Source organism: Larimichthys crocea, chromosome XI (assembly GCF_000972845.2).
Source record: "Larimichthys crocea isolate SSNF chromosome XI, L_crocea_2.0, whole genome shotgun sequence".
Taxonomy (NCBI): domain Eukaryota; kingdom Metazoa; phylum Chordata; class Actinopteri; family Sciaenidae; genus Larimichthys; species Larimichthys crocea.
In genome coordinates this window covers 13,236,752-13,254,028 of record NC_040021.1, presented here as the reverse complement: position 1 = coordinate 13,254,028, position 17,277 = coordinate 13,236,752, and the positions used below count along the sequence as shown (strand labels likewise).

The 17,277-nt window shown below is 39.4% G+C and overlaps 1 protein-coding gene across 8 annotated transcripts; it reads left to right on the top strand.

The window, feature by feature from the left end:
- Nucleotides 1-739: 739 nt before the first annotated feature.
- Nucleotides 740-17,032, top strand: tpd52l1 (tpd52 like 1). Of its 8 annotated transcripts, XM_027283944.1 has the most exons (11): nt 746-868; nt 4,034-4,132; nt 5,766-5,939; nt 7,546-7,566; nt 9,703-9,815; nt 9,900-10,048; nt 11,293-11,394; nt 13,258-13,272; nt 14,441-14,479; nt 14,934-14,994; nt 15,779-17,032. In XM_027283944.1, the coding sequence occupies exons 1-11, from the start codon at nt 850-852 to the stop codon at nt 15,899-15,901; spliced, it is 915 nt and encodes a 304-aa protein (XP_027139745.1). In that variant the 5' UTR covers nt 746-849; the 3' UTR covers nt 15,902-17,032. The 8 variants fall into 8 exon arrangements, with proteins under 8 accessions (XP_019117007.1, XP_019117008.1, XP_027139745.1 ...); XM_019261458.2 differs by lacking the exon at nt 5,766-5,939; XM_027283946.1 differs by lacking the exon at nt 13,258-13,272.
- The last annotated feature ends 245 nt before the right edge of the window (nt 17,033-17,277 follow it).

Here is a 17,277-nt window from a genome sequence, read left to right as displayed (position 1 = left end):
GTGACGACAGTTTCGTGTCAGCAGGGGTCATGAGTGCACTGCAAGAGACAAATCCACATAACCTTGTTTTGAACAATACAAAAGAAGGTGAACAAGGTGGAACAACACAAATGCTGTGTATCACAGGCAGTCAGAGACAAAGGTAATATTACCACCTTAATTAATATTAGTTAGAGGTTAAAAATATATGTTTTTACACTATTTAATGGCTTTATTTTCCTTTATTATGTAATACATTAATATTGTTGGTATTATTAGTAGTAGTATTAGTAGGAGTGTTGGTAGTTCTTGCTTATGTTAAGGACTGCACACAACAATACAAGGAAATACATTTTATAAGGTTTTTGACCCATGTAATGAACTTAAGTACAATTTTGAGGTATTTAGACTTAAATATTTATATTATTCTGCTACTTTATACCAAAATACTGCTACATTTCAGAGGGAACTCACTCGCCTACATTTATATTGAAGTTCTTTTTAGTTTAGGTATGTTTTGGTGACACATTTATTATTTTATTTCAATAAACCTCATTTCCATATTGAGTAGTTAATAAAGGATCTGAATATTTCCCCCACTGCCACAGTATTACAGTGTTTCGTTGTGTCCGGTGAATGCAATTTCCTGTGTGAAATTATGTCTGTAAGTAAATTAAGCAAATTATAGCATCGCGAGCTCATTGGCTCGTGCCGCTCGAAGCCCCGCCTCTGAACGCTGACCTAGCGCGTGACAGCCAAAGGAAACCCGGGTAACACACACTGACCCAACGGCGGGTGCTGCGCGTGCTGACGTGCTGCCTTGTGCCTGTCTCAGGAGGTTTGTTTGGGAAGTTCACCTGGCTGTCGCTGATGGAGACCAGACAACAAGGTGAGTCAGTGTCGGTTCTTTTGTTTTTCAGACAGAAAAGAGTTTAAAAATAAAAAAAGAAGCTGTTTGTTTTCTGCTGATCTGATAATAGGCTGCACGCGGCTCTGTTTGGAGGGTGAAGGTGGAATAGTTTAAATCAGAAAATACAGGAAAAATCCAAATATATGTCATGACTGTTTAGGAGTGATAAGTTGTGCATGTATGGAAAGCCAGTCGGTTCAAATATGACTTCAACACGTTAACGACAAATGGTGAGTCACAAGTTCCCATTGGATGATAAACACTGGGGTTAAACCATTGCTGTAAGCCTGGGGGTAACCACCATTTAACATGCTAACCTAATGTCCATTAGGCCTATTGTGTGTGTGTGTGTGTGTATATGTATATATATTATATATGTGTGTATCATATATATTGTCATAGAAACTACAACAGTTTTACTTGTTGGAGTGCTGAGGATGAATTAATCATTATTTTACCACAGCATCAGGATGGATGGTATATTCTAATATGTCACCTGCTAGTTATAACTAAGTTAAATTAAAATGCACAAAAACAAAAGGAGTTAATGTTCATATATTCATATTCATTAAAACTGTCTGTATCCTAAATCTACGGAAGCCCTAAGAAGTGATGCATTGATAGATTTGATTTGTTTTCTCAGGATAATGAGATAATTTTGTCAAGATCTTGAGATAATGAGACTTTGTTTTCCCAAGATAGGGAAACGGAGGAAATTAAATGTTTGATTTGCGTGACCTCTTAGGGCTTCCGTATAAACCAACATTGAGATAGTACAACTTTTTACCCACACAGCTGTTCATGTTTTTAATGATAGAAAACTAAATAAAAAATGTTATAGCTTAAATGTCGCTGTTGTGTTTGCTGCAGAGCAACGGAGGCAGTTTTATCTCAATGAAAATAATATTTTATTTAATATTTTATCTTTATATTATCTTTGTAACCCCCCAGGCTTACGGAAATGGTTTAAACCTTGTGTTCAGCTAATAGGAACACTCCCCAGTTTAAACTGGACAAAGGCCAAGTGACTCAGAATTATGTGAAATTAATCACACGTTATTAACGTGTTGTTAGCATGTTATCATGTCAGGTCATGTATAGTTGAACTGGCTGGCTTTCCATAGTTGCAGCCTATTTGCAGTGTGTGTTCATAACGTATAGCCCACTGTTTAAACAGTCTCATTTCTGCAGCAATGTTCATAAAATGTTGTTTTTGTGTAAAAACTTCACGTGCTTCCTTCTTGGCCAGCTCTTTCTGAGGACATCTTTGTCGCCGTCGGTACTTTAGATAAACACATATCCACACATGAAACTCGAGACATGCTCAGATATACAGTTGGCGAGTGTGCTGCAGGTTTGTGTTACTGTTCATTCAAGACATCATGGAAACTCCAAACCGAATGAAGTCTTGCAGCTGGATAATGTTTCCTGGATCGGAGGCTATCTGGTGGTCTAATGCGCAAGCTCTCAGTTATTTCTGGTATTTGCAGAAGATCAGCAATTTGCCAGTTTTCTATTGATCTGTGAAATCGGTTTAATCGCTCTGGTTTGCACACATGGTTTCCGGCAATCCAGATAAAAGTGAAAGCTTTAGTTCAAGTTTTGATTTCATATTAAAACAAGTGAGTGCTATACATGTCTTAATTAAAAAGAGTGATATATATGTAAGCCCGATTGGCGTATCTTGCTTTAAAGGACACAAAACCCTTTAATGTTGTCGGATTTTGTTCTCCAAAGAAAGTGTAATAAGTGTGCTGTGGTAGCGCTGACAGTGACAGGCATTGAGAATTCACATTGCCGTTTGATTCAGCCGGTTGTTTACTGAGGAATGGCAATTTCAGGAGCTAATCAAGCAGGTTCAATGGCTCCCACATCCGTATGAAGGTGTTTGTTTATACAGGTAGTTAATTGCCTTCATTTACATTCAAGGTCTGAATGTGTACCTCACCGGGAGTCAGCAGGGCCGAAAGCAATTCTCCCATGAAACTCGATAAACATGATCCGCATGTCTAATGGACAGCTCAAAGTTTTATAACCCACTTAATAGCTGTTTCAACAGATCTACAAAGTGCATGTAAAAAAAGTCCTATACAGTATGTACAGTAATGTTGCAGTTCGGCTGTACTGCAGGCAACTTCTCCTCCAGTTTAGCTTCAATTGATTTTGCAGCCATATGACCATCCCCAGGCCTCTGATTTAGCATAGCCACATGACCAGTGGGCCAAATGGGAGTCTTGTGACCAAAGGTATTCCACCCCAGGGGAAAGGAAAGGGGGGAGAGAAACAGAGAAAGGAGGGTGTAAAGAAGGAGAGTGTTAAAATGTTTGTTAAACGGCAATCCCTGTGAATCCAATCAAATAACGGCTGCAACTTTATCCTCATATTTTATCCTGCAAAGTCACTCATCGCCTGCTTAGATCTGCTTAAATGATGCTTCCTCAGCAGAAGTGCTGTGATACTTGCAGCTAAATGTGGCCCGGCTGAAATATGACCTCCAGATCTTAAGACAACAAAGGTTCTTTGGAGTCCGTAACACTGTGATTCTTTGAAATGCTGTAAATTTGATGCTTGTCTGATATTGTCACGAAGCTTGTCACTCTTCAGGTTTAGGCTTTCCACTGAAATCTGTGACCTTTTCCCTCTGAAAGTCGGTCAGTTAAACCAGAAGGACATCACTGTTAGTGTAACACTGCTGGTTCGCTTCTTCTTCCTGGAGTGTGGTGTAATGAGATTTCGTCAGTAACCAGAGAACTCTGATTGCTCAATAATCTTGGCTATCCTTGCTAAAATGTTTTTAAAATGACAAAGATCTCATTGTTAGCTCTGTCTGGCACAGATTCTCTCTGTGACATGCCATTTTGAATAGCAAGAATCAAGTATATCCTGTTTAAACGGCTCCATAAAGTTAAAATCTGGGCCACAAAAGGTGAAAAGTCATATTTCCTGTTCCTGTGCAAATGCAGACTCAGATAAGCTGCCTACATCAACTCCTGTAATGGAAAAAACTCACTATTATCAAGTTACTGACAGGGCCGGGATGAACACTGGAGAATCACCAAATCTCCCAAGAAGTGTGTGTTTTTGTACATGTGTCTATAACCCGTTTTCTTATCTCCTCCCGCCTGCTGCCTTGCCCTGCTGCAGAGTTGTACTCTAGTGTTCTGAGTGATGCAGTGGTGGACTGGGGCAGCATGGGTCCTGGAGAGGAATGGGTAAACTCAGCCACACACAAGAGAGAGCAGGGTAAGACTCAACTCTCCCAGATGGAGAAACAAAATCCACACTGAATCACAGAAAGTGACGTCAAATCAATTTTTTCCCCTGTGACATCGCTGAAATGATATTACTGATTGAGGTGTTTGAAGATGTGCAGCAGCCATTTTCTTACATGTGTGATGCAGTGTGGATTTAGCTAGTAATAGTCAGGAGAGTGGGTGAGCGTGACCTGAGTGGGTACATTTCATTTAGACGACTTGGAGGACAGCAAGGCTGCGGTCAGATCAATTATAAATAGAATATAGAGTGTCATTCCGCTAACCTGAGGTTGTTAAACTAAGATAAATGTTTAATGATGATTATTTTTTATTGTTATTAATCATTTTGAGACACACAGCCATTTTAGCTTGACTCAAAAGGTTAAATTGGTTCTACTGATCAACTTATTGACTAACCCCTTCAGCTTTAAGCTGTATTCAGACAGAATTAGGCGCTGCAGCGACGTAACCGCTGTGAAACAATCAGGAAATAACTTTATTATGCTGATTAAGATGCTTTAATGATGCTGGCGCCCGCTCACTCTCGTTCACTGTCTGTGTCACTCGACCAGTGTCTGCTCCCTGTTCATTGGACACAAAACAAATTAAACTTCTTCTTCTTCTTCGTCACTGTTTTGCAGGGTAAATTGCGAAACAGAAACAGATTTAGAAGCTAGGTACATGAAATAAACACAGCCAGTACACAACAGGTAGAATCCACCTGGATAGTGTCAATTTCAGAGACATTTCAGACTGACTGTGCAGGTTTGACCAGTCTAATCTGATTGGCGGCTGCATTTTTCCAAAAGCTGGATCTGGCTCAACTTCTCTGCCACAGGTCACTGCAGTTTTTTTGGGAACAGCTCTGCGGCCTCCACTGCCGCAGCCAAAACTGACTAACCCCATTCAAATGAATGGAAATGCCTGTGTTTTCACAGCAGTGCCAGATTCTGTCTGAATGCAATTCAGGGTTGGCATCGACCAAAACACAAATCTAAATACAGCTTGATATTTGATACATATTTGAACTTTGGATTTCAAGTAATAATTCACGTGCATTAGTTAAAAAATGTGTGTTTGCTTACATTCAGTCAGATAAATAACTAATAAATAATAAAATGTGTCCTATATAATTAGATGCATAAATATACTGTTTCGTGCAGGGTCCCTCAACTACACAGCCACAGAATCAGCTAATAATTCACAACTAGCCTTAGCTGATATTGTATTTTAGTGGCAGCAGCATGAGATTTTTAGTGCCACATAGAATAAAATTTGCATATTGTAGCTGTGGGAGTTGATAGGCTTTTTTTCTCAGTACCAAATGATTCATTCAGTTCTTTGCCAGGAGCTGAGAGAATCTCTTTTAAAACTCACTAACCAGGTGGCACTCTGATCTGTGAACAGAAGCTTCCTGTATGCTGAAATCTCAAGGCCAGTTTCAAATGGCTCATCGTCAGACTTTGCAGTTTTTTTTGTCAGTTAAGCTGAAACAATAAAAGCCGACTCATCACTTTCGAAATAAGATGAATCAAGAACTTTCTGCTTTGTCCAAGTCTACTGAAATATATATTCAGCTGTTACTTTGCTCAGGTTTGAATCAGGCTGTGTATTTTTATCAGTTAAGAGCAGCTCAAATGGTGAAGACATGGCTCCAGTGGCCCAAAATGGGGGAAACCTAACAGAATGGGGTAAAGCTTCACCTTCAGGGGACGATCATCAGGGCCATACATCAACGTCCCACTCTGACATCTGGGACATGTCCACCACTTGGGATATGCAACTGGACAGCACAGGTGAAGAGGGACATAGATGAAAGCCTGTACGTAGTGTAGACCGTCTTTCACTTTGGTTGAACATATACTTCTCATCAATATATGACTGACCTCTGTAGCCACACTGAGGTCAACTCCTTTGTGTTTAAGCAGGTAACTTGGAGGTCTTAGCAGCACAGAGGAATTAAATGGGATAATTTGGTAGATTATAGGCAGATTCAAGTACTGTTAGACTTGATATTTTTAGTACAACTTAGTTTTCCTCCACCAGGATAGTCTTGGCCGTGTGGACTGGGCTTTAACCTGACATGTAAACATCGCTGGGCCTAAAGGAAACTAAAGAACTCAACTGAATAAATAAAAGTAGACAAATGTCCACATGGACAACCAATGCATTAATAAATAAGCATAGTTATAGAGTATTAGTACAAGTTGCAGAAATTGGTATTGGTCCATTATGTTAAATGTTTAACCAAAGTGAAATGTTAAAATGTAGTTCTGACCCTTACTGCCTTAGACTATGATTAGCTTCCACAGGTGATATACATGAGCATCTTTTGAAGCAATGCAGACAACAAATCAATGAAGAATTATATGTATTTGTTTAGAAGGATTAAAAGCACAATAGCTGACTTAGCAGCTTTTTGCCAAGTTGCCTGTTCACATTGCTTTAAAATGTTGCATATGTAGCATGACCTGAAAATTGTCACTGACCCACCCCCCAAGTTTAGAACCTGAGCTTTGTATCGAACCATTTTCATGCTGTAAACCATGACTGGGATCAAATCATTTTCAGCATTTTTCACATTCCAGAGAATTGCCAATGCTACAGCAGTGTGACACAGGACAAATGATCAACCTTTGAAAGCAACATAAAACTCTGTTTTTATTGAAAACGGCGCCGCACCATCCATTAGTGTATTAGAAATAAACATACTGTACCTTTTTGTTTCATAATGAATGAACAGACACGTGATTCTCACAAACAGTTCTTTTCAAACACTTTATAGAAACTCCCATAACACAGACACAATCTGTTATGAAATATAATTAACAAAAAATGCCTTAATGTCAAGGGCACCCTAGATTTAGCACCAATATGATCACTCATTATCTTTAAAGAAATAATAACTCGGGTAGTGTGTCACTATGTCGCATGCAAACAGTTAATGTTAATTGCCTTACTCTAAAACTAAACTTACACTGTTAGAAAATATTTAGTGACATATTAGTGCTGTCCCCGATAATGTCTCCACATGGCTTTGTGAACATGAGAAACAACTCGGTCTGAGTTCTCCATTCACTTCGCTTTCATGAAAAGTGTCCACCTCAGCCACAGGGGTCTAAAAAGTCTGATTGTCCGGCTGCTGTGCGATGTAGTCAGAAATAGCTCCCTGCTATAGAAAGGCCTGCCTTGTACTGGTGCATGCTGTGCTTGACTTTAACGCTGTAAGCTACACTTCAGTGAAGTATGCGTGTGAGTGTGTTTGCTCTATGTAGTTTCATTTAGTCTTAGTATTTTAAAGCACTGAACTGTTAACAGTTTTGTTATAGCAGTGGACAGCATACCAATTTTTGTCCTTACTAAACCTACTCTGTCCTCACCTGTCTTCTAACGCTGCCACAGAGAGAGGACGCCTCACAGCAGGTACAGTAATCCTTTTTGTTTCTGTTGTCAAAACTATGTTCCTTTTTTTTAGATGCAAAACTTTCACAGGTCCACTGCGAACATATTGACATAATTACCTTCATATATTTGCCTTTCTACGTCCTGCTGTTGCTTGGTGTTGTGTGGTACCTGTCTGTCCTGACTTGTCTTCCACAAATATGTAAATCAATACACGGCTTTTCAGATGGAAAATTGGTTGTTCTTGTTCTATTTTTAGTCCATGATTAAACTGGGTCTCAAATATTCATCAATCAGGTATGCAGAATATTGTTATTTAGTCAATTATGAAGGAAGAAAGTACCCTGAAACGTGGTAATGGGTTCAGTTTATTTCTGCTGCATATGTAAGAGTCAGCTGATGCTGGTCAGATGACAGCGTGTCTGAAGTTTCATTCATAGAGACATTTTTCTTTCTTGTAAGTGCATGTAATGTAGTGTGCTGGTGTGTGTGTGTGTGAGGCAGTGTAATTGTAATGTGTCTCACAGTAAGTTTCCAGAAGTAAGTATAGTCTACATGTGGTATAATGAGGTGTGTCTGCAAGGCAGAAAGAGACAATATCTTCTAAAGAAGTTTTCTAAATCTGAAGAAAGATCTTTTCTATATAAAACTCCATAGCCCACAAACCTTCAGAAATATTCTTTTATATACGTATACATATACACATATACATAACAGCTAGTTCAGCTCAAGTAATCGGATTGGAAGAGTCGTTCCTTGAGTGCTGATATAGAGCATCAGTGGGACTTTTAACATGCATGTATCACTCCACTTTACAGGCGTACAACAACAGTTACATCAACAGTCTTCATCGTCTTAGATTGTAACAAACTTTGCACCACAAAGATGAACATTATTCTACAAGTAGTTTAAACACACACAACGGGCAACCACAAACTGGATCAGCCACTGTCAGTAATCAATAATAGACTCTTATTTCACTGGTTGCATACATGATACAAAGCAGCTGGCCTGTGGTAACATGTAGACCTACACAAAGTCGCTTGCTGAGCTAGTGAGCTGGAGCCATATACATTATTAAATGAACATAGAAACAAATCATAATCTGTTGTCATTTAATAATGTTGACTAATAAATGACGCTTTTAGAACAAAAGTTCTTGTGTAAAAGTAATAATAATAATCACATGAGAGGTCATGACGTTATAATGAATATCAGCACGGCTGTGATTATTAGTATTAGCCATGCTGATATTCAGTTGATATTGCTTAAATATTTTACTATGGCAGTTATGATCATGAACTGTCATACTCCTTTTTTATATATAGGGAAAAGGTGGTGTGTGTGTGTGTATGTGTGTCTGTCATCAGAGTTAACGCAAGATAATCCACATCAGTTAATCCAGATTAGAGCGCCACGGGATGCAGCCACAGATTACATAACATGTCAGACAGACAGATACGTTGACTCAGACACAGAAGTTGGCAGACAGTTTGTAGCACGCAGACAAACAAATCCGTAAAGGTCAGAAGCATTTACTTCCTCCAGAATTCCCCTGAACGTGTGTGTGTGTGTGTGTGTATAGTTTGCGTTGTTTATTTGTGTCGATTGCTTTTACTTCCAGTAATTGGTGCAGGAGGTGTGGTTGTGGTCACACCTTGTTTTTACCTGTGCACTTGGTGGCAGGAATTTGGACAAAGAGGATGACAGGCTCCGGTTTCACTTATTATCACATTGCATATCATATTGTATAGTTTAGTTCATCACGTTATGCTAATTTCAGTTTATTGTTATTTTTTGGTTTATAAACATCATAAAATTTACAATGTGGATTTTCTTTTCGACTAACGTGTCACAGTAGGAGCCGTCTCAGCCTCTTAGCAGCCATTTTAACAGAAAGTTGATTTATTTTGACTTTGTACAAAACAACATACAATAAGGACTATAAGAAACAAGAACTTGTCAAAATTCACGACTGATTTCAGGAGCTGCTGCAGATTTTTCAGGGTTTTTTTTTAGCATCTTACTATAACTGATGGAAGAGAGACCACAGTCTCTTTTAAATCTAATTACTACTTTCATTATTATATATTATATTATAATATATATTTCTTTACTCGCTCTTCTTTTCTGTTTGTGTGTGTCTGTTTCATTCAGGGTTTCTGGACTCTGAGCCACTGAGGGAGGCTGATGAGGACTTTGCGTCCCAAGTCAACAACTCCATCATGACTGAAGAGGAGAGAGAGGAGATTCAACAAGAACTAGCTAAAGTGTGTTCCCACACGCATGTTCTCAGGCTTGGAAAGTAGCTGTGAAGCAGCTCTTTTTGACCTTTTTTTGTGTTATTTGTCCAGCTGGAAGAGGAGATCAGCACGTTGAGGCAGGTTTTGTCGTCCAAAGAGAAGCAACACGCAGACCTCAAACAGAAACTGGGCATCAATCCTCTGAGTGAGCTCAGAAACAACTTCAGCAGAGGCTGGTACGACGTGCAGACCTCCACAGCGTAAGTTTTAACGGCATGTTTAACTGAGTTCAAGTGAAGGGGAGAAAGTGTGTGTGTCTGTGTGCACATGACTGGTTTTACTGTTTGCTGTCAACATAGATGCCCTTCACACACACAGTGAGCAGGTAGTTGTCTTTTCAAGAGCCAACGTCTGATAAACAAAGATATCAGCAACCCAATAGAAAAAAAAAACATAACCCTGCACTCCTGGCTGCAGATCATGTGTGTGTTTGTTATCTTTGTTGTGCTCGGTGTAACAGACATCATAAACCTGATTAAAAACACATCAAATGGCTACTTGATGCTAAAGGCACACGATCAGATGAACATTTCCCAATCAAATTCAACCTCCTCTAAAAAACACTGGCAATAATATCTCAAAATGTTGCTTGATTTTACAGATGAAATAACCAGATTTTTGGTGCCTTACCAAGAGTGAAATACATCCGTAATGTTTCTCTAAATCAATCAATAATCAACATTTGTAGCATGCAGAGAAATAACCTAATTTCCTCATCAGCTGTGAGCTCTTACTCAAACACCAAGAGACAGAGAAGAGCAAGGGGATCGTCCCCAGAGGCCTCGCTTCTTATCCAGTTACACTTTAACCTGAAGATCACTTTACACACACAGCCGCCGTCCTCATGTATAATGAACCAGTGTGACCACAGGAGAATAAGATCAGAGGGAAACTGGATAACGCAGATGTGTTGAAGTTGCAATCCTGTTATGCAAATGTAAACACCACCAAACATAAATTCAGCTCAAATTTATATTGTCCAGAAAAAATACAGATCTTGTATTCAGTTTTCAAGGTTATCAGGAGGATCAAGGGAGTATTTTGCACAGATAAAGTGGTTGTGGCTTTGTTGGGCAGATCAATGTCAGCAGATTGTTTGTGTGGAGCGGTTTATCTTAAAGGAAATTAATGTGTTGTGGAAAATCGTTTAAAGGCCAGCCCGTTAAAAAATGAAACCACCAAGCAAAATGCAGTAAGTGATAATTAAGATGATGCCAAAGCATTTCGAAACAGATTTTATTGCCTGTGATTAGTGGAAATTGATGTCAACAAATCACCCAAAGGCATATTAATCTGATGACCCCCAGTTTGTTCTCTCTGTTTGTCCCCTTCAAAGCGTTTGTACACATTTGTATGCATGCGTTTTCATTTTTTTGTTTTTAATGAGCGCTCAGTGCACAGATGTGTGTAGTGGTGACATCATCATTTTGACTTTGTGTCTCAGCTTTAAGAAGACATCAGAGACGCTGTCCACAGCAGGACAGAAAACCACAGCAGCCTTCAGCACACTGGGGAGCGCCATCACCAGGAAGTTCGAGGACATGAGGTACGCAGTGACGTCACACCTGATTATTTAGTGCAGTTTGACACCGAGTTTAAACTTTACGCGTCTCACCAACCAGTTGTAACCAAGGTCAACAGTCTGTCTGTTCTTCTGTGTTTATTGATACTATCATGCAAATTCTGTAGTGAAGCTGGACATGTGTCCATCATCAACACATTTGCATATCCACGGCTGTTATAAACCTCCACTTTTATCCAGTCCCAGTTTATTTGTGCAATCCATCGCTGTGTCTGAGCAAGCGAGAGGAGCTCTGTCTCTCGCTCTGTCCACCTCAGGGAGAAGTTGTGATTATGTAAGCTCACATTAAGCTGCTTTCTGTGTTGGGGGAGAGTGAGCTAAAGGGCCCAGAGGCAAAGTCTGCCCTCCTCGGTCATTTTTATTTCTGTCTCTTTGCCTCTCTGTCACCCCTCGTTGCTCTTTGTTTGAGACGCGGAAAAAGTCAACACAAAAAGTGTGTGTAGCTCACATCGTTCCTCGTGTAGATCAATACAGTGTTTGTGTGTACGACGACAGGAGAGAGCTAAAGAATGTGGGCCTTCAGGTAAGTGCAGGAGAAAACACAAGAGAGGTCAAGAAACAAAGCTGATTGGAGGAAACTACAGAATTAATGAAGCCTAACATCGTGTGTATACATATATGCAACACTTTAGCAAAATGTGTTCATTCATAACAAAGCGTAACAGGAAGAAGGTTTTAGAAATGGCATATTTCCTGTGGAGAATGTGTTGACACTAGCTACATTGTAAAAAAAAAAAAGAGGTGTTGGTGCTTCTGGGCACACTGCAGCTTATTATATATTTTTAGAGTCCAGAGAGGAAACAATGTATTATCTTTTGATTATTCCAGCATGGTTGGACTAGAATTACTGTTCCCTCGAAGGTATGTTCCTGTGGTTTAGTGCTCATGGTGTGCACATACAGTAAGCATGTTTGTATTTTTTGCTGTGGCCATGTTTGAGGTGAGTTCTTGCATGTTATCAGTTAGAAAGATTTCAAACTCATGTTTCATTATATGAGCAACAAAGAAACATCCATCCATCCATTTTTCCATAAACGCTTATCCTTATTAAGGCCGCGGGGTGCAGGAGCCGATCCCAGCTCACATAGAGACAAACACTCATGCTTACATTCACACATATGGCCAATTTAGAGTCACTAATTAACCTGCATGTCTTTGGACTGTGGCAGAAAGGCCCCAGCTAACTCTGGGGTTCAAACCACTGCACCTATCAGGAGCAGCACGATAGAATATGTTATCTATCCAACAAAAATAAAGTAGATAGGAGCCATCTATCTGTTACAATATGCAGGACAAGGTAACAGAAAGGCTGATCTTCTTCCTTGAAAAATTTAATTCTGCTCGTGTTTCTCACTTTCTTTTTCTCTCTTTCTTCTAAACAATATTTATTTGTATTTGTGCAGTTAACACTTTCCACCCTGTGTGTTTCTTTGTGTTTCTCCTTTCTGTTTGTCATATTTCTCTTTTAACAACAAACTCTCCAACTCGAACTGTGTGTGTGTGTGTGTGTGATCACATGAATATTTGGTTTGTGTACAAAATGTTTGCTAATCTTCGACTAAATTGACTCAGGGTTTCCTTTTGGTTTGAGTGTGGATAAGATTGTGTTTGTAATGTTTAACTTTAGTGGAACATTTTCATTTTCTTAGCGTGTCTGTGTACACACGAGATAAAGTGTACTTCAGCACAGTCTGGTTCCCACGGTAGTTGAAATCAGTTAATTAACTATTTACTAACAAAAATGTTCTACTAAAGTGAAACAGTGTGACTGTAAAGGCCTGTCAAAGTATATTAAAATGTTTTCCCTCTTCCACCATGCTCCCCAAGGTCCAACTCTATAGGGTAAGAACCACACAGCTGATTATGTTACATTAGTCACATTAGTGACGACGTCTTAGGCCACATTCAGACAGGATCAGGCCCTGCAGTGAATTGCTGCAGGGTTGTATGGTTGTATGTGTAGGTGGATGATGGAGGTGAGGGGGGTCTGCTGGGGTTGTGTCTATTTGTGCCTGACGTAATCGCTGTAAAACAATAAGGAAATAAATCATTAACCGGCTTTCTCGATGCCAGCACTCCCTCACTCTCATTCACTGTCTATTTCACCCAACCAGGGCTCTCTCTCTCTTAAACCATCGGACACAAACCAAATTAAATTTCTTCGTGTCACTGTTTTGCAGCATTAACTGTGAGCCAGAAACAGATATAGAAGCTGGAACATGAAATAAACAAAGCCAGATCACAGCAGGTAGAGCTTATTAGTTTAGTATGTAGTGTCTGATTGGCGACCGCAGCGTGACGTCAAGCTGCGTTTTTTCCAAAAGTTGGTAGGTCGCTGCATTTTTTTGTCCGACACCCCAAACTCCAACACACTACCCCACACTCATATGAATGGAAACACCTGCGTTTTTTTTTATGCTGCAGCGGCGAATTTAGTCTAAATGCGGCCTTAAGCAGCGAGTCTTTAACTCAGATCAGCTGACAGCACTAACTGGATGGTACAGTATGAGCCTGGTTGAGTAAATGCTGCTGCCGTGCTGGTCTGCAGTCATCAGTCAGGTGGTTCTCAGTATCCGATCTAATTGATTTTAGTCTCTGGTGATAAACAAATCTCAATGAATCATGTGAACGAGGGGACATGAACTGCCCTGCGTCTTCCTCGTTGGAAGGAAAATGCTAAAGCGAAGCTAATACACACTGAGAGTGACCATGCAGGCCTTTTCACTATAGAGCAGTTATTTGATTTAATTGAACAGATAAAGATTAAAGATTTGACGCTCTTTGTGGTATCATACCATAGATGTATTATCCCACCCATCACTCTCCATTTCATCCTCTTAAGAGAGACTCTGGGACTCTAAATGAGCACAATATCAAAAGAAAACATAGAAAATATTTAGGCCACTTCAAATCTGACTCTGGTGTGTTTGCTTGTGTGTGTGTGTGTGTGTGTGTGTGTGTAACCTGTGCTAATTATTAACTCCTCTCTCACCACGCTATCTGGGGACAGCTACTCTATCAGACACTCTATGAGCATGCCAACCATGAGGTAACCACACTGTGCTTGCTTTCTTTTGTGTGTCAGTTTATGTATTATTTGTCAGTTTTTTCACACAGAATTCAACCTTATTTTTATTTAAATGTATGTGTATGCGTACTATACTAAACACCAGGCACAGTGCTACTTCAGTGTGTGTGTTTAAAGTGTTTAACGTGTCCTCCTACATTGACATTTATTTAATAATTAATGATTGAGTGATGATAAGCTCATTCTGATAACGAGAAAGCTGGAAAAATACAGTTTTCAGTGCTCTTTACTACCTCCATTCACTAAAGCACATGTATGTCATTACAGTAAATACCTTTTATTATTAGAATAAATATATCCCAGAGGATGTAAATGTAATCATTTTAGCCGAAGTGACTTCACCCAGAAAATATTGTAGCAAATCACTTTGTGGCAAAATAATAAAACAGATTTTCTGTCTTTATTTTCCTTACAGAAACTCCCCCAGCTTCAAGTCTTTTGAGGAGAAAGTTGAGAATACAGTGTCTACTATCAAGGTAAACAGCGCGCATGTGTGTGTGTATTATTAAGTGATGACAGACCAAAATAATATTAGCCTTTAAATTATTCAAAGCATTAAAAATCTCATATACAGTGTATTTCTAAAGCAGTTAGTATCAAAGAAACAACCTATATATTAAATATTGACTGTCACACTAATGCATACAATGCAAACTATGTTTTGTTTAGTAGTACGCTGTGAAAGCCACGCAGAGAAACTGACCTGAACATTTTAAAATGTCAGTGAAGCAGAGCGAATCGACCAAACACTATAATCTGGGTGTAATTGCTAGCTTACACTCTTGACTCTCACAGCCTGTTGGTTTATTTATGTGCACACTGATCCTGATGCAGTCTTAGCAGGAGCAGACCTCGATCCTTTTGCGATAGCCACTGGTAAAAACCACCGCCTGATTTATGGGGCCATAGTGTGTACAGAGAGGTTAGAAAAAATGCTAAATTACTACTTATACTCTCCTATTTTTGTGTTTTAATATAATTTCAAGCATAACAGGAGCTCTAATGGGAATTGAAACACTTCTTCAGTTCACAAAACCCTCTGAAAACACTAAGACAAATGCTGTAAAAAAAAGAGGTTCAAATTAGTAGCTGAAAAGTTCATGTTCAGGCTTTGGTTACCTGTTTTTTTTAAACGTTTATCACCACTTGTGTCTGATAGGAAAAGTCTGCCACCTTAAGTTTATTCAGCAGCAGTGCAGCACCCATGTAAAGAATGATCCAGTGATGACAGCAGAGCATTTATTTCTACATTTTTCACAGACAAAGGTTGGCAGTTCAGAGACTGGAGGCAGCTTTGAGGAAGTCCTCTCCTCGGCAGCGAATGCCAGCTCTCAGGACACACCCACTAACACCTTGACGGACAGCTCCGAGAGACCGCGTTAGAGCTGCATCCACACCACGAGGCGGGACTTCAACCAAGAACTCTTATCACTGCTGTATCAGAGCGCATATCTTACTCTAAGGCTCTGACTAAAATGTTACCCATTGCTTTTATTTGATCACATGGTTAACATGCAAACAATCCCATGTATGTGATGAAGTCTTCTAACACTTGGATGGAAGTTTCTGCAACCCCAAATGCTTAGACTTGATAGAAAATTGCTGCCAATTCTTGTTTGGACCAAATTTAGCCTAAATATTCTAAAGCAGCAGCTGTCTACTTTTATTCTGAAAGATCTGGACAGCCAACATCAGTGTTAAACACATTTAGCGGTTGATCTTTTTGTTGGATGAGTCTCCTTCATTGTGGTGGCCTCCAGAGGCCTCCAAACCATGGTGATGTTGGGTCAGATGGGGTCGAAGGGGAGAAGTGGTTAAAAAATAATGAAATCAAAGAAGGATGAGGGGATTCCCAGAACCAAAGCTGTTTATTTCTGCTCTGTATTTCTTCTGTAACTTGAGGGTCTTGTGGTTTGGCTCATTTACTTTGTCATCACAAGTGGAAAAACACAGCTGGAGTTCGTCACACACAAAATAAGAGGTTATAACCTTTTTCTTTTGCTATGTAAATTCTACATAAACAGAAACAGCCATGTTGGCATCAAAATTCTGCATCACTTATAACTTTCAGATCAAAAGAAACCCCCGACAAAACTACATTTTAGGTTACTGGAAATACGTGTTTCATAAAATAAAAACACAATTTCTGCTACGTTTTCAGCGACCCACTACTTTTTACTAAAATGTTTTTAAAAATATGTAAACAACCCGAGTAAATGTGAACCACACAGAAGTTGGGTCATGGTGGCAGCAGGTTTAGCAGGACGTTCCAGTCTTCCCTCTCCAAGGGAACACTTTCTAATGTCTCCTGAGGTGTACCGATAAAAGTATTTTATTTTTTCATGACTGACAATCTGATTGTTCACTTGGGACGATGAAGTCTGATGCTGGAGATGAAGAAACAGCTGCACTGTTTTCCCTCAGTAAGGTGCTGATGGTAAAAACATTTTAACCTGTAGAGATATCCAGATTATATAAACGTGTACCATTTATCAATGTCACCTGCCCTAAAAACGTAACATCTGAGTCGATAAAGATAGAAAATCTGATGCTGATTGCTGTGTAACTGATATATAACATATATAACATTAATATAACATCACTCAGTAGCTGGATCATAGCTGTAATACAACCCTTGACTGTAATGTGACCCTGAAATCCAAGACATGCTGTTACTTATAGATCTGATTTTTAACTTCCTTTTGCAGAACTAACCTGTTTAATGCTGAAAGACAAGTATGGAATTCATTTTTACTACT

What these genes read in the sequence shown, in the direction of transcription:
- tpd52l1 (XM_027283944.1), top strand. An exon ending in TATGCAACTGGACAGCACAG is followed by an intron (nt 5,940 to 7,545) that starts GTGAAGAGGGAC and finishes ACGCTGCCACAG; the next exon opens with AGAGAGGACGCCTCACAGCA. An exon ending in ATACAGTGTCTACTATCAAG is followed by an intron (nt 14,995 to 15,778) that starts GTAAACAGCGCG and finishes CATTTTTCACAG; the next exon opens with ACAAAGGTTGGCAGTTCAGA.